The sequence below is a fragment of the Dicentrarchus labrax genome, unplaced genomic scaffold (genome assembly GCF_905237075.1).
Source record: "Dicentrarchus labrax unplaced genomic scaffold, dlabrax2021, whole genome shotgun sequence".
Lineage (NCBI taxonomy): Eukaryota > Metazoa > Chordata > Actinopteri > Moronidae > Dicentrarchus > Dicentrarchus labrax.
The window spans coordinates 5,658,950-5,681,472 of NW_026136723.1; the positions used below are offsets into that span (position 1 = coordinate 5,658,950).

Sequence of the window (22,523 nt, forward strand, 5' to 3'; positions counted from 1 at the left end):
AGATCCCCTACAGTTACCAAGTGTGAGCACAGGGAGGCGCTGCAGGGGTGCTGGTGGTGGAGTGGCTGTGTACTGGCAGGAGGTGAGCCAGTGGCAGCAGCTGAGGGAGCATGAAAACACAACAGGGCACTGATTCAGATCCCAACACACACTCACACTCCAACGCAGGAAGTGAAACGTGTAGCCACAGCAGACTAGTGAGTCATATATTGTACACATACTATATAGTTAAGTTGAAGTATTTCCCTTGTTGGTTCTGTTGGGTTTCTCCTTGATAAAGGCCAACAGCGCTTCACCACACAGAGCCTCTGTGATCCTACAGTCACTAATAGCTCCTCATGCTGCTAATAATTCTATTGTTTCCATGGTTACAAAATAGTATACATTTGAAGCATTTTATGAAAAATGGCCTCTCCTAAACTTTTTCTTTGAAATTGGACAACATGGATGCCCTCAAACAAATCACTACACCATTGTTCATATATTCCACACATTTCCCGAGACGTTTAATCCATTCAAAGCATCAACTAACGAGGTTACACCGAAAGAACGTCAACTATCACAAAATTATTATTTTCAAACAGGCCATCAAATATTCTGCTTCTTGTCCACCTTTAAATTCAACAAGCTGTGTTCATTGTCGCGCTGAGGACACTTTTAAAGGTTCATTCAGGAGTTAAACACAGTGAGTTACTAAAACGAGTTTAGCTTCTTACCTTGGCGGTGCTGGTCCAGGTGAGGCTGGCCTCCAGTCGGCAGGTGCTCCTCCATGATGATCGGCCTGTTAACAGATATTTCTCCTGTAGTTTGCTTTTCTTTTCCTCTTTCCTGTCAGCTCTCCACCGGCCCGGCTCTCCGGCACTTGTTCCAGATGCTTTCAGCTGTCCAGCGACCAGGATTTTGCAGCAGGTCAACCCCGGGTCAGTCAAGTGCAAAGTGAGAGAGGGGAAAGGTCAGCAGGTGTTAAATGACCTCGCCCGCGCGTCACCATTCTTGTTGCCATGACCTTTATGCACATGCACGTGTCTGAAGTTATATTGTCAAGCAAAGTGTCCTTACTGTTGTAATTGTAATTTTACGACACAATGCCCTGATACTGCTTGGTGTTTTTCACAAGTGCAGAAACACAGTGAATTGAGTTGATGGCTCCACCTTCCAAACAGTCTCTCAGTACCTGATGTGTTCAACCTTAGATGTTGGTGTCCAGGAACCAAGTGTTAGGAGCGCAGGGAAGGTTGTCTGGTTGCAGAGGAGTGATATATGGAAGATATATACTGCAGAGGATTCTGTAAATCATTATCAAGAGAAACTTTCTCAAAGTATTGAGCAACTCAAAATCATTCTCAAAAGTCATTTTGAGATTTTAAGTCAAAATATTCAGATAATTTCTCATCATTTTGATTTAGTAAGTCATTATTTTAAGAAAGTTTCTCAGTATAACGACTTACAGTCTTTTTTGGAAATGGGCTTCCATAGTTGCAAGCCTTTAGCAGTCAAGCATTTCCCTGGGGTGTTTCAGCTGCTTTGTTAAGTGTCTCCCTAAAATCCAAACGTATATTGCATGCCAGACTGTGTACTAACTGGAATAGTTGTTGGTGTCTGCAACAGGGTTCGAATTGTGGAAGGCAAATCAGGGTGGCCACGAATATATAAGCCTTTCAGGAGGTCATCTAAGGTACTGTGTGAGACATGGTGGTTTGATGCCCCTCCTGAGGAAACCTCTAAGATGAATGTAGAGTATCCTCCTCTTCAGTTTCTTCTGAGGGACTTCCTCCCTCCTTTTCTTTTTGGCTTGCTGCTGTCCACTCTCTTCTTCTAACTGCCTTCCGGCTGCTGACAAGCCAGCAAGTTCAAGTAGGAGCTACTTGCATGCTTCCACTGAACTGTGTACTGCTTTGTTAGCAGCCTGTCCATCCTGAAATTAAAAGCATGTATTGTCTGTAGGGGCTTAATTCATTGCCTTTTATTGGCAATCATTTATTATAAGGGTTTAATTTATCATTCATTATATAATAATTATATTATGAATAATAATTATTATTCTATTATCAGCGTTTTTGCTGGGAGATTGCTTTAGCTGCTAAATGCTCCACTATATTCACAGGTAGCTGCTAACTGTGTACATCTGTTGGTGCTGAACAGGTAGCGTACAGGGGCTTATCAGCTGCCACTGAGTGAGGCTATGAGAGCTGTGAGACTGAACCAAAACACTCAAGTTGTAGGCTGTAAAACCAAAACAATATAAACACTAACAAAAACTTCAAGGGGAACGACAGTTGCTTTTATTTCTTTGTGGGTTTGTCTTGATTAGCATCTACTTTCACAATACATTTATTGCTGATATAAAAGTATTGATCAGTGCAGCTTCAGAATTTAAGCATACATCTAAGTAGGTATCCCGACTCATGCATCAAGATCCATTTCGCCTTCAAACAGTGTTTCCTGGAACAAGGCCCCTTGTGGTTGGGTTCAGGGAAAACCATTCAAAGCGGTAGATTCAATTTAATGTTACATTTCAATAAAATGACAATGAAAAAGGACTTGAGCGTTAGCAACCTGGCCCATTTTGGTCAAAGCAGGACTTTATTGAAGTCTCATTGATCCACAAATACCTGACACTGAAGAGGTAAAGCCTATTAAAGGCATCTGTTGAATCCTGCTCACTGATATTGTTTAGGATGAAAATCTAAGTAGAAGGTGTGAAGAATCAATACATCTTGTCTAGTTCTGCAAGTTTGTATTCATTATGATGAAAATGCAGTCTGTTATATACACTGCACAGGCAGCACACCAAAGCTAAATACGTAGGAACACCACATATTTCACATATTACTGCTTAATGAGCAACTGCAAATAAAAGTCTCCTTAAAATCCTAAAAATATAATAAATCGGCACTTCTGGCAAAATGTACAGGAGAAATGAGTCTGACATTATTTTCAAAGCAGTTTGAAGCCAGTAAGAATATACTAGGCTACAAGAACAACTTTTGGTGCTAAAAACACCAAAAAAAGCTAATACGATGCTAGAACACAGTTGACATGGAGTAAAAGCCAGCTGAGAAATTTGTATCAGCATATGTTCCAATAGACCTTTTTCATAGCAGCCTTGACATGAAATAGTAGGGTAAACTAGGTGTTACCAATGATAGTAACTGAGGTTCTGTTTCATTCAGGTCAAATGTAGTCAGCGTACTACTACTGTACGTGTGTTTACCCTACTATTTCATGTCAAAATGGTAGCTGTGAAAAAGGTCTGTGGTACAGAAAGCCAAAAGCGTGTTTAAGGTCATACATAGTGTTGCTGTTACATAGTTGGTCCACCAGAGAGCACTGAACTGTTCTACATTGTACAGTGGTACATTTGTACATCAGCTGGCCTGAATTCTGGAATATTAAAAATGGGAACCTTATTAAAAATGTTTTTTTCATTTGCATAAAAAAATATATTGGTCAATATGTGGTTGTTGGACTTTTTTACTCTCAAATATTATTACCGGTATAGTGTAGAATATATAACAGACCTTAGCCCCAGTTATCAAACTTAAACTTCCACACTGAAACACATCACACAAACACTGAACAGACATTACAAAGTGAATAAAAGCTGTTGTATAACTGATATCAAAACTCTGTGCATATCAATGAAGAAAACAACAAGAGAAAGTCCTGCCAAAACTTATAAAAGCTAATATATAAAGTAAAAACCAACAAATGTATCAGTGTAGTTCTGTGCTGCCATGCAGGATAAAATGTGATAAAACTCTGGTGCTTCAAATTAATATTCATCTGTAATTTCAACACCGTTTATATTGATTTCAGCTTCGAAACCAAATAATTTAAAGCCATGCAATATGTGTCAGTGACACACAATATTGGCATCAACATAATAATTCAGCAACTCAACAATACCCCAAAACATCAAAGGGTATCAAACCAGTCTGGAAATGTATAAAATATAGTGCCAAACCCAGACTCCTACCCAAAATACTGTACTGAAATGTTTCAATGTATGGCTTTATTTACGTTCCTCTGATCTGGAGCTTGTGTTTGATTACTTATCTCCTGTAAAACGTCCACACGTAAAAATATTAAACAATTCTTATACTGTATTGCACTTAGTAATTGCATGTGTCACTGATATTGACAGTCCAAGAGAGGAGGGCTGGCTGTGACAGAGTGCAGTCATTACAGTGGCCGGTAACAGGCGTCTGGTTGCCACATGCGCAGGTCCACCAGGATCTGGTTCAGTTTCTTCATCCACAGATTCCTCTCGTCCTTAGTGTCTGCACTCAGCCAGTTTCTGCACAGGAAACACTCAGTGTTCATATAAACCTCTACATAGACGTGTATGATACGTGTACATAGAAATCACAGGAACTTACTTGGTGACACACATGGTGTTCTGGCACTGACTGACCAGTGTCTCTTTGTCGTCCTCTCTTTGTGGTCTGACTGTGATGAGCTCAAATGTGTTGGGTCTGGCACAGAACTCTCGGTTGGCTGGTTCCACCCTCTTACTGGTGCAGTTAGCCAGGTTGATGCGACTGATGGGGTTCTGACGAAGAGGAAAGAAAGATGGTCAATGCAAAGTGTGAACCTATCATGACAGGACCCACTGGTTTGTACCATTTGAAGTCTTGAGTCTGGCATTATGGTCGTCGCTATGGCAGTTTGTCAGAGGTTATGTTTCTGAAAGGATTTTAGGTGAGAAATAGTCCAAAAAAAAAAATAATCTGGGTTCCCGCTCTTTTAAAGAAATATTTTTCCAGGAGTTTTCTTGACAATACCGGACAGAGCTTGCGCACAGCAACAGTCATATCATTTACCAGTAGGCCTAGCATTGATACATTTTACCCAGTTTTATTCCTCCTTGTTTTATGACGCAGGTTCATTCAGTTTATGGGAAACTGTTAGCTCGCTTTCTGCTGTTCTCACCACAGCCAATCTTTCTGCAGTGTCTCTGGTGATTTGACTATAGTTTACTGCAGTTTGCAGTTTACATAGGCGATCTAAGTAAAAGGCTATAATGCAATTAAAATAGATTTCCAGGATATTTGGTCATTTTCATCAATTTCCAGGTGTGTCCTTGACTGGAAAACTAGTCCTCCAGGTGCATGGGAGCCCTGCATTATGATCTAAAAAGAAAATGGTAGCTGAGAGAAAAAGTCACAATTGTTTTGGACAATTATCCCTAGGTTTAAAAAAATAAAAAAATCCAAATCAAATGTTAAAAAAATGTGACACTGAGGCATAACATACAGAAGCTCTGTCATGACAGTTTTGCTGTAGAAGTTACCTTGCGCTTCTCATCGTCCGGGTAAGTCCAGTAGGAGATGCAGTATCCTGATAAGACACACCACCTCCTGTGCCAGGCTCCAAATCCACTTACGTCTTCAAACATAGTCTGTGGAGGGTGATGAAAATGACAACATGTTTGTATCATCAAACCAATGCCTGCTGCAGCGTTGGATCTGTGGTGATTTGATGTGATGGCACTCACCAGGAAGCCCCTCTCCTCCACCTTTGAGCCGACTTCGCACTGCATCTTGAGGTAGATGTGGCCCTCCAGAGGGCACAGGAACGGCACCTTGAATCCAAAGTACAGACAGTTCATGAAAGGTTCAATTCAAACAAGTTAAAGTTACAGGATGTGGTTAAACAAATAGAGGTTACGATGCAAGTTTCTTTTAAGACGGTTAATGAGAACAGCGTTGTGATCAGATAAAGCTGATAATGTTAGTGGAACAATGCAGTTAAGAATATTCCTCGTTAAAGTGCGTTCACCCTCTTTCCCACACAAACAGAAAACAAGAAACACACAAAGGGTCAAGTAGTAACCTTGGTATGAAACATGCCACTGAGTAGTTCTCTTTCACTTCCTTCATATTTGATCTAAAAGAAAGATAGCAAGGCAGATGAATGAGTGCACAGGCAGAACACACAGGGTTAATGTGAGCCTCTGCAAAGCCTGTGCACAAACACATGACTGATCCAAGTGAGCCATTTGTCACATAGAGAAGTGTGTTGAAACAGAGGCAAGACATATGAAATGCAGAATAAAAGAAGAAAACTGAAGCGCTCTAAAAGTGTGAGCGTAGACATGAGGACAATATTTACGAGTGCTATACCTTCTCCAAAGGAAATTTGTTTTTCCCAATAGAGGACAGGGTGAGTTTGTGTGATCCGACCAGGACGAAGTTACTGGTGCGAACAGCATTGGGACCGCCTGGGCTGGCCACAACTACACACAGAAAGAACGAGACCATCAGTACCTCATATGAAGCTTAAAGCTGCACTCCAATTGTAAACATCAACGTCAGTTTGAATGAGTTTTGAAACAAAATCACTTTATCTCGATTATCTTTCGTAATCATTGGAAGCCAAAATTGTAATTCAAATTTTGAATTGTAGTTTAAATTTGATTAATTGCCCTGCCCTATTACATAATGTCTTCTTTCTCAAGTCTCACGTCATCAGGTACATTTCCTCAGACCTCAGCTTTGGCTTTGAGACGACAACTTTGTAACAGAGAGCCAGAGAGGGCCTGACCAAGAGATTAGGATTAAGCCATTTTGGATCTTGACCTATACTGGGACATAAAGAGAGTCTGTCTCTTTCAAGTCTGCCACCTTTATTGTGTAATACTCTATTACTATGGCACCCCCTAAAAAGCCTGCATGGCTTACATTTACCATGTCCCTGAAGCTTTTGGTGAGATGCTAAAGGTTTCCACTACATTTGGCTTTATAGAACAAATTGTTTCTTTAGATTAATTTTAGATTTTGACATACCTGGTGTCTGGACACTTTTCTGCAAAACATGAAACAAACAAATTGAAAAACTAATTTCAGGCAGATGAGAAGTTACATTTTGATACAGGGAAAAAAGAAAGAAAATCAAACTGTTGGGCACTTACAGTGATGGCAAGGAATCTCTTTGGAGTGATGGCCTAGAAAGAAAAGTATACCAATAATAAGTTTTTGTGTCAAAATGATGATAAATGTGTGTGAGTGGTGTGTGTTCCTGGCCAATTAATGTATTGTCTACTAAATGAAATGACCACCAAAGCTGTGTAGAAACAAAACACTCTGCCCACACAGTGCGCACCCACCAACATGTGAGGGGTTGATACAGAAACTGTTCATACCGACATACACAAATCATGGGCCTCATGAACCTGTCTCCATATCATCTGGACGGACACACACACAGATACACACACACACAAAGTATTACGCATGTCACTGTCTGACAATGTATAACACCCAGCAGAGTGGGGATTTACCTTTGACTTGCTGGGTTTCTTCTTCTTGTCACTGCAGACCTCACGCTTCTGCACCTGGGGGTGTAATCACATGATGGTAATGAATCAGTAATTCTAGATAGGCGCAACCATGAGCTCAATAACACAGCCAAAAGGGTTCATACAACTTCTGACTATACAACAGTCCAACTCAAGCATTTAAAGAGTAACTAAAGCCCCAAAGCACCTTTTTCAGTTGAAAATCCATGTATACGTGTATTTTGTAGTGTTGCTGACTGATACATTCTAGTGCTGAGTATTTGAATTGTGAATACATATTGTGTTATAAATATGCATAGCAACTGTCCTCTACTGGTTGAAACCCGGCTATTGCAATTAAATGTCACTATTGGCTGATCTGGAAGCAGGTGTAGGATGTAAAGGCAGAGCATTATTATTCTGGTATCGGTAAACCATGATGTAAGACACTCACCAGGCCGTACACCTCAATATCAATTTCAAAGTTGCTGGAGACATCAGATCTGAAAGTGGAGAGGGGTGTTGTCAATATTCAACAGTCATCAGCAACAAAAAAAAACAAAAAAAAAAAAAAAAAAGGTAAAACAACAATGTCTGAGTATAATAATCAGTCATTATCAAATACCGTGATGTGTATTCTTTCCTATGAGCAGGTGTAGGAGTGTGTAACTTACATGGTGAATTTGGTAGGGAAGGCGAGGGTGTCCCCACTGAGGCCGCGGTGTGTGCCGGCTAACGGTGTGGCCACGGTGTTCTCTGCTCCGGCTCGAATCATGACGAAGAAAGAATGTTTGGTGGACTCTGAAATACCAAAAACATTAGAATAATAATGATAACCATCAGTACAATACATTCTCAAATAGTGACAGCTGATGTCTGGAGAAGAAGTTGAACAGTGGGGTGTTACTTTAAATTCCCAAACTGTGTTTTTATGCGTTTTATGTCTACCTGGCTTGTTGGCGGTGGAGCAAGCAAAGTCTGCCTTGAGAGGCAGGCGTAACTCCTGCAGGGTGATGGAGCCCTTGGATGCAGACATGCTAGAAGGCTCTGGGGCTGCGGGGGCCTTTTTCTGGCCTGTTGGGTCCCCTTTGAGACGGTCCAGCTCTGCCTTCAACGCTTCCCTTCTCTCCGCTGAGAATATCGAAAGAAAAGAGAGTCAAGCTTTGATTCCAACACTGGTAGTGGTCAAATCCTACATACAGGGGTTATTATATGGGTTATATTAAAGCTGCTCTATTCTTAATAATAATCATAATAATCCAATAGGTAGATTCTGAAATTTAGAAAAAGAAAAAGATAATAAAAAAGGCATTCACTAGGACAGCTACAGGTTTTACAAATAAAACTAAATAACTTCTAAAACCATTAGCAAGTGTGCCTAGCCAGAGCAGAGTAGTGTGGATGAACTTACTGGCCACCAGCAGCAGCCTCTGTGCCTCAGCCTCCACCTGGGATCCTTTGCCGTGCTCTTCGTCTGTGCAGCAGTTGAGTGCCTGGCTGGCCTGATGAATAACAGTCTGCTGCAGGTTCAGCTCATTGGCCAGAATCTACAGAAGCATACAGCAGTGATATTAATGCTTCTGTGTACGTTCACCCCCCATGTATGTAAATCAATGCATAACAAGAGTTCACATGAAGGTTTTACACTCATACTGTAATCCAAGTTAAGAATAGTGATTCCAAACCTTCATCTTCTGTTTGATGCTGAAGAGACTGGATCCTCTGGGTTCCTCCGCTCTTTGAGAAACATCCTCTTTTCTTACTATCACCTGTTTAACGTTGGGTCTCTCAGTCTCCTTCACCCTGGTGGACCTATATGCATCAATGCTACACACACAGAACCGGGTTACAGAACGGATACATGTAAGATACACATTTTCTGCAACGGCAAGGACAGCAAGCTTAAACCTCTAACTCTGCTGGAATGCCTATGTCCTCGGCTGACATTACAGTCCTTCAGACTGTAGCTTCATCGTCATGCTAACTTGTCAGGAAGATTCTACACAACTCTCCAAAGTTGGACAAAATTTGAGTGAGGGAAAAACTCATTTGAAGAAAAAAAAAAACATTTTCAAAGTGATCTCTTGACCTCTGACCTCAAGATACATGGAAATGGTACAAACAAGTCTCTACTTTATAGACACGCCCACTTTATGCTAATCCCATTCAGTTTTGTGAAAACCCTATACAGTATAAATGTGTTATTTTTGCCTGGTGTATTTGAATATTTCTGCATACTGGGGTCCATAAACAGTGCTGGAATTGTATGAATTGGGAATGAGTGGAATACAGACTTGTGGATTCAATGACTCCAATTGTATTCATGTGTGACAATGTCTGTCCCCATAGTAGCCATTCCACTGCAGTGAGACCATTTTTAAACTTGACCACACTGTATAAAATGACCCATTGAACCAAATCTGTGTAACAAATGGTATCCACCCTAAAAACTGTTGCAACAACGTCTGAGACATAATTGGTAAGTGCTCCACTTACCTATATGGCAATTTGTGGTCCTCGTCTGAGGCCTCAACGCTGTCTGAGGAGGCAGTCCGAATCATGTTAGTTCTCTGGAACTTGCTAGGTCTGGAAACACTGTCTGGAGTGTTGCTCTTTACGATGAATGAGCTGGCTGGGGTTGATGTCTGCACAAAGACGTGAGGAAATTGTTTGTGTTGAACATGTTTGCCTCACTCAGAAAGGTCTGACGGCAACTAAATGCATAAGAGACTTCACCTACCATCATTTTCCTCTCTGGACTCTTCACCACAGCAGCCACAGTCTCTGCTAGCGGAGTAAGGAGGGACATGGAGGAGATATTCAAAGCATCTTCCTCTTCCTCATCATCACTCTGCTCCAGGACTCCGTCAAACAGCTCGTTGATGACTGCAGAGTTGATGGACTGGTCCACGTTCATCTCTATCTCCTTTACCACCTCCTCGTCTTCTGGGGTTGTGTTCTCCACGGTGTGGGCGACCACCGTCAGAGGACTGGATGCTGAGGCTGGAGGCGAGACCACCAACCCATGACCTGTTAATAAACATCATGTGTTAGAAAATACATTTTCCCCATGATGTCCAGATCCGATCAGTATCAGGGCCTATTGGGGCACCTTTGTTTATGAAGTCTGGTGGCAAGTGATAGCAATATAATAGTATTATGAATACCTGGAGGAGGGCACTTTTTGGGTGTGCATGGACTTTCAGTGGACGGTGCTGTGGGTTCGTCCTGTGGCTCACATGGGGCAACTTCAGCCTCCACAGGCTTGTAAAGCTGTTCCTAAAAAACACACATTATTTTGTATTAAAAATCTCACACATGCTATGAAAACATGACTACCTTGTAAGATGTAAAATCTTTGTCATTTGTGTGTCAGATGCTTTTGAGCCAACCTTGATGTCCGTGCTTTTATTGGTTTCTGCTGCTTCATCTTTGTTTTTCCATATATTGTTCCCCTTCTGAAAGCGACTGCGAATCTGAGCCAGCTCAGACTCTCGCTCCTGAAATGAGGGGGATTGAAAATTATTTTTTAAAATAATTTTGCTATTGTGATTAATTAATATGGGGATACTCTATAGTATTTACAACATTAACCTACCAGCTTCTGTCTTTGGGCGAGATCAGCGGTGGTCGTGTTTGTAGTCTGGGCAGCTCTGAACCTCTCCTGTACCAGTCTGCTGTTTGGTGTGACTGATGATGGAGTTACAGTGGGAGTTTTGGCATGGGGAGTGCCCCCTGCTGGGGAGCTGTGGTTGGTACGCTCCTGGCACCTCTCTCCAAAGCGTTCCAGGAAAGATTTTACACCTATGTGAGAATATACCCATTAACCACAACATCAAACACTAAACAAATCCAGCGACAGTGTTACTGGTTTGTGCATGTGATTAGAAAGACAACGTTGGTTAAGAATATGATCAATTAAAAGAAAAAAGTGTGTGTTGCACATGCAATTAACATTTCTGTGCATGTATTTATTATCCACAATAATGAGACATTTTTCCACCGGAAAAATTGACTCAACACCCAAAAGATAAAGTTTGTTCCACGTCACAAAATACGTAGGCGATCTGAGTTAGGGGCTAAATACAATTAGTTCCAGGACAACACATTTTATTGTTATTATTATTATTATTTTTATTATTAACAACTGATTATCCAAATAGTTGGCCATTACTTTTCTGTTGATCGACCAATTGTTGCAGCTCTACATGCAATACCATAAACTGAACTCTCGTCATGTCACTTTTGTACAAGATATACACTTATATACAGAATTATACCAAACATTATACAAAATAACCTAATGAGTTTTCCAAGCAATTCAGTAACTTAGACAGCACATCTGAAGAATGGTAAATGGACCTGTACTCGTATAGCGCCTTTCTAGTCTTCCGACCACTCAAAGCACTTTTACACTACATGCTCATTCACCCTTTCACACACATTCACTCAGTGATGGTAAAGCCCATCAAACAGAAACTAACATTCATACACATTCACACACCGATGCACAGCATCGGGAGCAATTTGGGATTCAGTATCTTGCTCAAGGATACTTCGACATGTGGCACCAGGAGCCGGGGATCGAACCAACAACCTTCCAATTAGGGAACAACCCGCTCTGCTTCTGCACCACAGCCACCCAGAACTGGACGGTCACTCTGTATCAAATTTTATAAAATAATTCCAAAATGAACTACAACATGACTCACCAGGTGCTCCGGCGGTGGCCTTTTCCTGGGGGACAGAGGGGCCAGCAGTGGTGGGCTTGGCACGGAGTTCTGGCTTCTGGGGGCTGGAGGTGGGGTTGAGAGCCCTGGAGAAGGCCTGATTCTTCACGGGACTTTGAGGCACGGATGTTGAGGAGGAGGGGCCGGCTTTCTGGGGACTGGATGGGAAGGCTGTTCCCTGGGCGGAGCTCTTCTGGGGACTGGTTACTGACTGAAGTGCTGGCCTGGCGGCAGGAGTGTCAGCCTTCTGGGGGCTTGGGAAAACCACTCTGCTAGACTTCACCGGAGAATAAGAAGCCTGCTAAAAAGACAGGTACTTTCTAATAATCAATCTATTTAGAAAGCATAATCGAAAACAACGACAACAACCTGGTGGTCTATGGGTCTGATTGGGTCTTCAAAACAAAAAAATGCATGTGGCTGCAGTACTATCATATATGGCAAAATATTAAGGTCAACATTTGAGAAGTTGGAACAAACAAAAATCTTTGCAATTTTTCTTGAAAATACCGAAAACAGTTAATTGATTATCAAAGCAGTTGCAAATTCATTTCATGTGTTTATCACTGCAGCTTTACATGCAATAACTCTGCATAGATCATCATTCAGCATGAAGAATGATTTACTTCTCAAAGACATGAACAAACTATGCAAATGTAAATTCTATATTTAATAATACAATAAGTACAATTAATAAAAAAAAAAAAAGAGAATTTATATCCATCATAAGCAATGGGTGTTCTTGTGTGCAAAGTAATGAAGCAGTCACAGAAGGTTTTTCTATCTTGCCAAATTTTACAGAAGCAGACAGCTCATATAATACCAGTCTGACAGAAATGGGTGACGATGCTGAGGATTAAGACCTACCTGATTAGAGCTGGAGGTGGTTTTGCTGCTTGCAGTAGAACTGGCCACCACGTGGCCTGCAGCACTTTGTTTAGTGCTGGTAGCCACCATGGCATCTCTGGCTGCGAACTTGAGAGCAGCTGCACTAGGCTTCTCTTTTTCATCCCTAGTGGGAATGCTTGCATGGCTCAGGTCGTCCTCCCAGGTTCCAATGGTGGCAGCGAGGTTGGCCAGCCTGCCTCTCCTCCCCAGTGGAGTTCCTGAGGACACGGTGGGGACGGTGACTGGTGGGACCTCAGCTTGTCTTTTCAACAGGGACAGGGGAGTGCAGTCTGGAACTGCGTCAGAGGTGTCTGAAAAGGTAGTATTGTGTTTGAATTGGGCAAGGAGAGACTATATGACTATCAAACATTTGAAAAGCAAACATCACAGCATTGACAATTAGCATTCACAAACTTTAAATGTATGTGAGCGGCCCACATTGAAGTCAGGAGCGCTTTCTGCTGCAACAACATACAGTACAAATGCAGAAAAAAAAACTTTTCTGTGGACCAGTCTTCTAAATAAATGCACTTATACATAGGGCTATGTGGTATGCTATATCGTACATATATATGATGAAACAATGTTTTTAGTCATACTGTATATAAACATTTTTTAAAAATCATATAGCAATTATGTTGCAAAACTATTATGTTGTCTTACATGTGGAGAATAAGATCAGTAGACAAGGGCACATCTTCATAGTACTTCATTAGAATGCTGTTTTGTCACATTTTGACAAAAAGAAAATAATGACTTGATATTTTATTATAAGTTTACTTGAAAGGTTGCCTCTTTTGTTTAGTTTCTAAATAAAAGGACAAAAACAGTCAAATATAAGTGAGTGCCTTTTATTTGTAGTATATAATTCTAAATGTATTAAGAAATAGGCCTTCCATGTGGTCATTTTATATAAACTATAAATGTACTTTATTTACAGAAAATGTGGTATGTGGTATATGGTGATGAGATTTTGGTCCCATCACAGAGCCATACTTCTATACAGAACAGTGCACGTGTATGCTTTAAAAAGGAACAAGTTACTTTTGATTTGGTTGCTGTCTACTGTTAGATCAGTCTATAAACAGCTAACTGTCAGTCAGTTATAGTGGAATCAAACCCTTTCATTTGTTATTTTGGTGTCAATCTTCTCTTCTGAATTTTGCCAACTTCTATTTTAGAACTAGTTTATCTGAAAAGCTATTAAAGAAATCATACACAAGATATTCTTACCAGTGCCATCCCAACACTTTCTCTGCTCTGCCAGCCTATGCAGACGAGACTTCATGCCAGCAGCAGATGAAGCTGGATCTTCCACCAGGTCCTCCTTGTTCCTCTGCGGAGCTGAACTGACAGGACCCATTTCTGCTTCTATGCAGCTCAGAGGATCAGGGACAGGGGTGACGGCCATCCTCTCTGTTTGTGGTTGTGCAGCTTTCAGCTGCCCTGGCTGAAACTGGACAGCAGGCCGGGCAGCAGTCTTCTCCAGGGATGAGGAAGGGCGGACGCTGGCGGGGCCAACGGGTGGTTTCTTGTCCGTTATGGGATCCGGGAGGGTGGGGACCACAGGTCGCATTGTCATCGGTTCGTGGTTCTCCTCGCCGGCTGCAGGCTGAACATTTTCCCCTGAGCGACTGCGCTTGGAAGGAGAAGGCTTGGTGGAGCCCTGTGGAACTGGGAGGAGGTGATAGGGAAATGTGAGCAAAGAGTAGAGCTGCAATGCGGTGGTCAAACTGACAGCAAAGTGTTCATACCTTTATCAATGACTGGCTCACTGAGCACACTATTGGTGTCAGCCAGTGGCTCTCTGGGCCTTTTCACCATCGGTCTGTTGGCTGCATTTGGCCTCTCTGCCATTTTCTTCTGCAGGTTTTCTCTGCGAGCCCGGGTCCGCTCCAACAGTTTCTGGTTAGACAGGGGAAAAAAAGTTACTCAAATGGCTGCTTTATACATGCAGAGGCTGGACAGACTTTATTGTATCAGGTACAATACAACAACTGCACAAATTAAAGCCTCAAACCAAAGAATTGACGATCTTAATGTTATATTAGAAGTTGCTCAGGAGGTACTATTTGTGGCAGGACTACTGTATTGGATTACATATTTTTTAAGAGGTGTTGTTTTTATTACGTCCCTGTATACAGCAGAAATGTTTAATCCAAGCCAGGTTTGATAGGGTTTGATTGATACCCATACTGCTTATCGATATATACTTTGGTACAAAACATAAAAGACATGACATGAAAAGATTAAACAGTTATTTTATTATTATTATAGAATTAGAATTTAGTCATGTGATCCCACACCTCTGAATGTTTTGTCCTGTTAGCGGTTTATAAACATAAAAGCAACTATCTGGGCTTTTAGGGGGAGTCACATGATGAAACTATTTATTTCTAAACAGCTAGACACACTGACCATGCCTACAAAGTTAAGTGAGCAGTATGCTTCTTCAGAAGTCCTTGTCAGATGATCATTAGCTTCAGAAACCCCCTCCTCCCACACCTGTCCACCGTCGGATTAGGAGCTTCTCTCTTTACTCATTTTCGTCACTTCTCGTCTGAACAACCAAGTGCAACAATATGAAATGTAAAATGTGCACTGTTATTAGCCCCATATTTCAACGATATCACAGCAACCCCAACGACCAGCTTTTCACCCTGCGATCAGTGTGACCGTTCAGAACAACTACAAACAGTAAAGTGGTCAGAAACATGATGTATGAACCAGTTCTGAACGAGCATAACTCGACCTTTAGGCTGATCGCCTCCCAGCTTAACTCCATACTTATTGCATAAAAACACAAACTCTTGGACCAAAAATTACCCAAATAGTAGACCTATTTATTTATTAATGAAACACACATTACAGATCCACAAACAACCTGACGTGCCATGGATGTTGCAGGTTTAAAATCAATTGACATATGCTGGGCGGCTGTGGCTCAGAGGCAGAGCGGGTCGTCCACTAATCGGAAGGTTGTTGGTTCGATGAAGAAGCATACCGCCACATGTCGAAGTATCCTTGAGCAAGATATTGAACCCCAAACTGCTCCTGATGCCGTGCATCGGTGTGTGAATGTGTAAGAATGAGTTAGTTTCTGTTTGATGGACTTTGCAGTGTTGTAGTGTAAAAGCGCTTTCAGTGGTCGGAAGACTAGAAAGGCGCTATACTAGTACAGGTCCATTTACCATTTACATAGATCATTTTATTGCTCTAAATTAGGGCTGCACTTACATTACATCATTATTGATTAATCTGTCACTCATTTTTTCAATTGCTGAATTAGCAGTTTGGCCCAAAAAATGTTGTTTACTTGTTTATGTCTATTGTCAATTCTTCATTAACCAGAACAACTTCCCTTCTTGTGGTGGCTGGGAGAGAGAGAGAAACCAATGAGATGGAGACTTTTTACAACTTCTAACTGTACGCATGTTTTGCCTCTGCAGCATAGTTCGTGACTTCCCTCTGTAAATGTGTCTAGGCTATAGAGCTGTAAGTGTTGTGAGACATGTTTAAAATAAACAATAAAAAATCCAAATTTTGTGATTGTCAGATGTGAATATTTTCTGGTTTCTTTAGCCCTCTATAACCTTGAAATTAATATATTTGGGTTGTGGGCCAAACGAAAAATGTTAGGATGTCACCGTCAGCTTTTTATCAACATTTTTTAATATTTTCTGACCTTTCTTAGACCAAACAACTAATCAAGTGATTGAGAAAATAACAGATTATTCAATACTGAAAATAATCTTTAGTTGCAGCCCTACTACACAGTGAAAGAATCTGAGACTCAGGCCTCTTTATAATTACACTCTCGTTGCTGTGAGCAATTACTCTGTGGCTTTTTCAAAAAGGCAAAAATATGCCAATTCTCCATTTTCCAGCCAGGATTACTGCTGAACAAAAGCAAATATGTGGAAGGAGGCACAGCATATTGTCTGTCTCTATATTGGATACTTTAACAAGGAACATAACAGCCTAAGACACACAAAACAGTTCTTCTCCACCAGAGATAAAAAGGCCTCTGTTTGCTTGCCCTCTTTCCCTTCCTCTTTTCTTGAGATGATGACATTTCCCTCCCTTGGCCTCACACAATCTGATTTACTGTGCTGTACGTTAACTGTGCAAGCCCTAACACATTCCTGCAGCTGCACTGCAGGCTTTTCTCCAGGCACTGTGGAAAACCTGAAGTCACATTTAGCAGCATTCCTCAACAATGAGCCACTCCTGCTTGTAGTTCCTGGGTTTGAAATTTCAAACTGTGCTGGCCTGGATACTGGAGTAACAAGAAATGTTATTAGATATTAATCATTTCTAGTTTTAGCTGGTAACAACAGTGAAGGCAAAGAGAAAAATCAAGTAAAGAGAGTGCCAAGTGTTGGACAAATTCCAGCCCATACACATTCCATTGCCTTAAATGGAGACAAAGCTGTTACATTGGAATAACGTTAGGTTATTGTGGTGTGTTTTGGTACATGGATATGGCTGTTATAATACTGTATAAGGAGCCGCTCAGTCAGCAGCCAGGCTAAATTATAACATGTAAGTTAGAAAACTAGATTACATATCCAGCCGTTAGAGGACTATGGAACTGGTTAACGTTAATATTATTAGTTGTTATTTGTATTTCACACTTGTGCTTTTCAAAGATTGACAAGACAAAGAAACAACACGTGAGATGTTTCCATTGGCCTTGTTTGAATGTATTACTATATATTTATGTCTGTAACGTTAGTTTACGTTAAAGTAATACGGAAATAAAGAAGTTGACCCACTAATGTATCTAACATGTGTTTAACAACGTTATAAAAATACTAACTGTTAGTTACGTTAGGTAGCTTAGCATTAGCAGGTAACGTTAACGCCACTTTCGACTCCACCTTTCGTTAGTAACTTTACATATGTGGCGACAGCTAACTAGCTAACGTTAGTTAAGGTAGCTCACCGACTCACCTCAGTAAATGGATCCATTTTTGACAGCTTGTCCCTTGGTATCAACTTGGTATTTTAAAAGCCTTGTACACAACGATGTGTACGCAAACAGGACGTAGTGAGGCGAGCTGAGCGGCTCTCAGCTTCTCTTCTCTTCTCGGCTGCTCTCTTCTCTCTGTGCACAAAACAACCGCTGTTCAAATTTGAATTTCAGCGCTGCGCCTACTGCGCAGACTCCAACAGTTGAACGGAGCGCTTGAAAACCAATCATAATCAAGGAGCCGCGCTGGGCCAATCACAGCCCGGGTATGTGGAAAACGAGCTGTCACAACGAAGGCACACCCAGACCCCAGACCGCAGACCACCACCACAATACACACATCCCTCCACCATGCACATTTTTCATCAATCAGTCATCTGTGTATTCACAAAAAGCGGTTAAAACATACGCTGACCTAATGCACAGATGCACAGGAGTCTCCTTTCATTACAGTAATGTAACCGTGCGTTTTTCATTCTTAATTCTGATTGGTTGCCTTTTAATCTTATTTATGATTAAACATCTTCACAATTTAACTGAAACCCTACATACAATATAGTGACTCAAAATCAATTTAAACATTTTTAAGTCATTTTATTTCACTGCTTACAAAGATTACTTGAAGGGAGCATACAATATCATTCATTACTAAAAACCCAAATAAAATACCTGTTTTAGCACTCACAAACTTATGCTCCCAGGCTCTAGATTAGTTATCAGTTAACCTATAGCGTTGCCTCAGCAGCCTGATTTATTATTTGTACTATTATTTTAGTTTAAAACTGGTCCAGGTGGAGAGGTGACTGCTGATCTCCCCTAGTAAGAGAAAGTGGGCAATATATTCACATATTCGAACTTCCCGCCTCAATAACTCATAATCGAAACATTTTTAAAACACAACCGATGCCTCTTTCCAACCCTTGTAAAGTACACAACGAGCTACAACCTCATTTTCATCATAACAAACCGGCCTCTGCACTGCTTGAATAACATTGATCTTTATGTACAGTGCGCAGGGAGCGTCAACAAATTTCAATAACGAAAATATATATCACAAAAGATATTCAATAACATATAATTGGCCCCCTCCTGTTGATACTGCAACTGCCATTTTCACAATAAAAAACTGTATATTGTATATATATATACTGTATATGGTTACGCATCAAATTAAATAGAGTTTATTTATATAGCACATTTAACAGATACAGACTTGACCAAGTGCTGCAGAAACAAACGTGCCTGGCACATTTGTAAAAAAGGCATGGCAACTCATTGATTGCCCATGGTGACCTCACTGACTTTGATGTCACCATCCAATCAAGTGCAACTGTCAATTAAGCTCCAGCTGCAGTGATGAGATTCAGTCTTTACTGCAGAACCATGATGATGGGGAATGACATCTTTCTGGCTTTCGATTACTTTGCTATTTTCTGCCTTCGGATAGCTTTGCCAGTTTACCACCACAGTCTTTCCTTGGTTGTATGTAAGTAATCCTTTATCTTTATTTGTCTTTTCATGGTAGTGATTAACATAGTTTGTAGAACTAGGCCTATATAGCTGTTCAGAAAATGAAATTTGAACTTTAGGTTGTGCATAATTGATTAAATAAAATGTTTGTCAACTTAAGTGCCAAACAAATGTATTATTCTATAAATAGCATACAAAAAGAAAGACACATGAAGTGCTCCAGTCTTTAACCATGTGTTGAAATATCACTGAAATAATAAATTAGGGACATAAAAAAGGATATGGATATAGATAATAGCCTTCATACAGCTCAACTTTTACCCCAGGTGAAAACCTGGTACCCTAACCACGTGTAAAACATGTAGTTGAGTATCACTGGCATACCCAGATAGCGTCATTATATTCTAATTTGGAGAATTTTATGTTCCATTAACTCTCTTATTACGAGTCTGAGATAATAATCTTGTTACTTCAGCAAAATGGGGCAAACATTCTTTCCTCATGTGGATGCATTACCCCTCAGTAGTAAGTCACTATGTTCCAAAACCAATTTGTTTATATAATGTTGAACAGGTTGAGTTCTCGCATATACCAGCAAAACAGTTAAATCTCATAACTCATAAGCTGTCAGGATGTTGCAAGTACTCTATCTGCAGGCAGATTTGTAGACTATAAAAATACTATTATAAAAATGATTTTCAATTCAAGGTTTTAGCATTTCATTTTCCCCCTTTCCCTAGGCGAGGGACTATTTGAAGACAGTGAGAAGACTAAAAAAGGAAACAGAGGAAAGAAGAAAGACCTATGGGCAGTGGTGGGGGGAAAAGAAGCTGTGGTCAGAGCAATTACAAGTTTTAACATAACAAACAGAGATACAGCTTATTCTTCCTAGAACTATTTGAACTATCTTATTTGCTCAAGATATGAAGAAAAATCGTCATTGGCTGTGGGTCATATGGACCACGAATCGTAAGCGAGTGAAGGATCTGATTATAAATCAGGAAATAAATAATGAGGATGAAGGACATAATACAGAAGCATGTGAAGACAGTGGGACAGAGGATCTGCCTCTAAATATGACTCAGAATATGACATTGCAGAGTGCTGTTCAAAAACACGTAGCAGTATCACAGGAAGACTCAGATAAGAATGAAGTAAGAGAAGAGCAAGATACGAAAAAAAATGGAGAAAGTTGCCAGTGGTGCCTAAGAGATTCACAATAACTGTGAACATGAAGAAATGGAAAAAAAGTCTTCTGCCACACGGTTCCACAAAACCTAGGCAACCATGGACCAATGTGTTGTATAACAGCTTCCGCAAAAAAAATCCTTATTGTACTCTTTGTCTCAATTGTTCTTCTGTCAGGCAGAGCATTGAAAGCTTCTTGGAAAGGGCCTTTGCTATTTGTTCAAAACTGAAGACATGGAAAGATATACAAATGTTTACAGTGCTTCACATATGCTCTGCACACATGCTCAAAGCTGTTGCTGAGTCTATTGGGAGAAAAACAAAAGACAAAGGATTAAAGGAGTTTGCAACATTTGCCAGGTTGCAAAATACTACAAAAAAAGAGCAATATTCCTGACATGGAAGAGACGGAGAAACCGGAAGACAGTCCTGTAGCCCAGGAGGAAAATGATAAAGAACGAAGAAATGCCCACACATTTGTAGGCAAATCTCCCTTCACTTATGATTTCAAGAAGGTCTTGGAGGAGGTGCAAGGAGAGCATGTGAAAGAAGATGAAGAAAATCCATACTTCTGCCCTGTTGTTGTTTTTTTGAAAACTACCTGGGCCTTTTCCCCCTTTGGAGTGGTCTATCTGAAAAAAGAAGATGACACCTTTGGCCCAAGCAAAACAAGGGACACAAACTGCCACATGGAGAGATGGTTTGGAATAGTTAAACCTTCCATTCTAAAAAAACAGAGGATTTTAATATTGTGGTAAATATTCATGAATTCAAAAGAGGTGGGTTATTTCAATAACAACCTTCTGTACCAGGAGAATATCTAGACAGAGTACTGAAATACTGAAAATAGAATGACTTTGCAAATTGATTTGATTACTTTGCAAAAGTGATTATTTTTACTTATACATAGCACATGTAATGTTTTGACATACAGATGGCCAAGATGACGGTGATGGAATTTCCAAACATACCGCAGACATTTCGCATTGATTCATTCAAACAATCTCTAATTTCTATTTCTCTTCAAAATCTAAGAAGAGAAATGTCACAAAAAAATCTGAGAGGATCAGGTATTGTTCAAAATATTACATTATTATGTTGACAACTCTCTACAAACTTGACAGTAATATAGCTTAAATATTTTGAGTGTCAAAGGATGACTTCTGTTCCCTCTGTGGAAATGAGGACTGTTGTTTGGGTGAGAATCTATCTTTAATTGTTTGAAAACATCAGTGGATGATCTGAATAGTTGATAATCTACAGATAATCTCAATTGAAATTCCTGAGATAATGGTAGAGTAATCAAATCTTGTATACTTGTATGCATTATAGATTTGCTAAAGTGAACATTTCAATGTTCAATTTTTTATCCCCATGTAGATTCAGTGTGAAACTTCACACGCAGTGTGTCAGAATGACAGCAGCACAAATCCCAAACAAAGATACCCCTTGGTATTGTGAGTTGTGCAACAATGATGTGTGGAGGGAATATAGTGGCACTACAGTTCATAATGGTTGAGTTATTATTGAGTTACTTAAAAATCTCCAACAATATACAAAAGTCTTTTATTGTGAAAATATCAGTTGTAGTATAACCAGGAGGGGGCCAATGATATGTGCAGTGATTTTGGTGAGGCTGTAATATGAGAGTACGGTTATTGAATATATTTCCGTTATTGAAATTTGTTGAAGGTCCCTGCACACTGTACTTAAAGATCAGTGGTTTTCAAGCAGTGCAGAGGCCGGTTTGTTTTGATGAAAATGAGGTTGTAGCTCGTTGTGTACTTTACTAGGGTTGGAAAGCTACATATGTTAAAACAAGGCGTCACCAAATAAGATGTCGTAAAAGGGTTATATTTTCCATAAAATAAAATAAAATGACAGTTGGTGGGGAATAAAAGTTAGACATTTTTTATAGAGACTCAACAATCAACTATAGTTATTGGATGTTTTTAATTTATATATTTATTCCCAGTGTTTAATACCACCT

The 22,523-nt window shown here is 40.3% G+C and overlaps 1 protein-coding gene across 5 annotated transcripts; it reads right to left on the reverse strand.

Moving 5' to 3' along the window:
- Positions 1-2,259: 2,259 nt before the first annotated feature.
- anln (anillin, actin binding protein) lies at positions 2,260-18,021 on the reverse strand. 5 transcript variants are annotated; one of them, XM_051390616.1, is made up of 25 exons: positions 17,857-18,021; positions 14,655-14,805; positions 14,134-14,574; positions 12,880-13,211; positions 11,995-12,310; positions 10,881-11,086; positions 10,675-10,782; positions 10,450-10,561; positions 10,023-10,312; positions 9,779-9,927; positions 8,968-9,109; positions 8,694-8,829; positions 8,231-8,413; positions 7,957-8,083; positions 7,737-7,785; positions 7,286-7,339; positions 7,148-7,192; positions 6,917-6,949; positions 6,792-6,810; positions 6,129-6,241; positions 5,839-5,892; positions 5,501-5,587; positions 5,297-5,404; positions 4,383-4,555; positions 2,260-4,300 (listed from the first exon to the last, which is right to left on the reverse strand). In XM_051390616.1, the coding sequence occupies exons 1-25, from the start codon at positions 17,872-17,874 to the stop codon at positions 4,186-4,188; spliced, it is 3,561 nt and encodes a 1,186-aa protein (XP_051246576.1). In that variant the 5' UTR covers positions 17,875-18,021; the 3' UTR covers positions 2,260-4,185. The 5 variants fall into 5 exon arrangements, with proteins under 5 accessions (XP_051246576.1, XP_051246574.1, XP_051246577.1 ...); XM_051390614.1 differs by having other exon boundaries at positions 11,995-12,313; XM_051390617.1 differs by lacking the exon at positions 7,148-7,192 and having other exon boundaries at positions 11,995-12,313.
- Between the last annotated feature and the right edge of the window lie 4,502 nt (positions 18,022-22,523).

Bases quoted from the DNA above. Each gene is read 5' to 3' on its own strand.
- anln (XM_051390614.1), bottom strand. The intron at 8,084-8,230 runs GTAGACATAAAA...TTGGTATTTCAG, and splicing joins CTCCACCGCCAACAAGCCAG to AGTCCACCAAACATTCTTTC. The intron at 5,405-5,500 runs GTGAGTGCCATC...CACCCTCCACAG, and splicing joins TGGAGGAGAGGGGCTTCCTG to ACTATGTTTGAAGACGTAAG.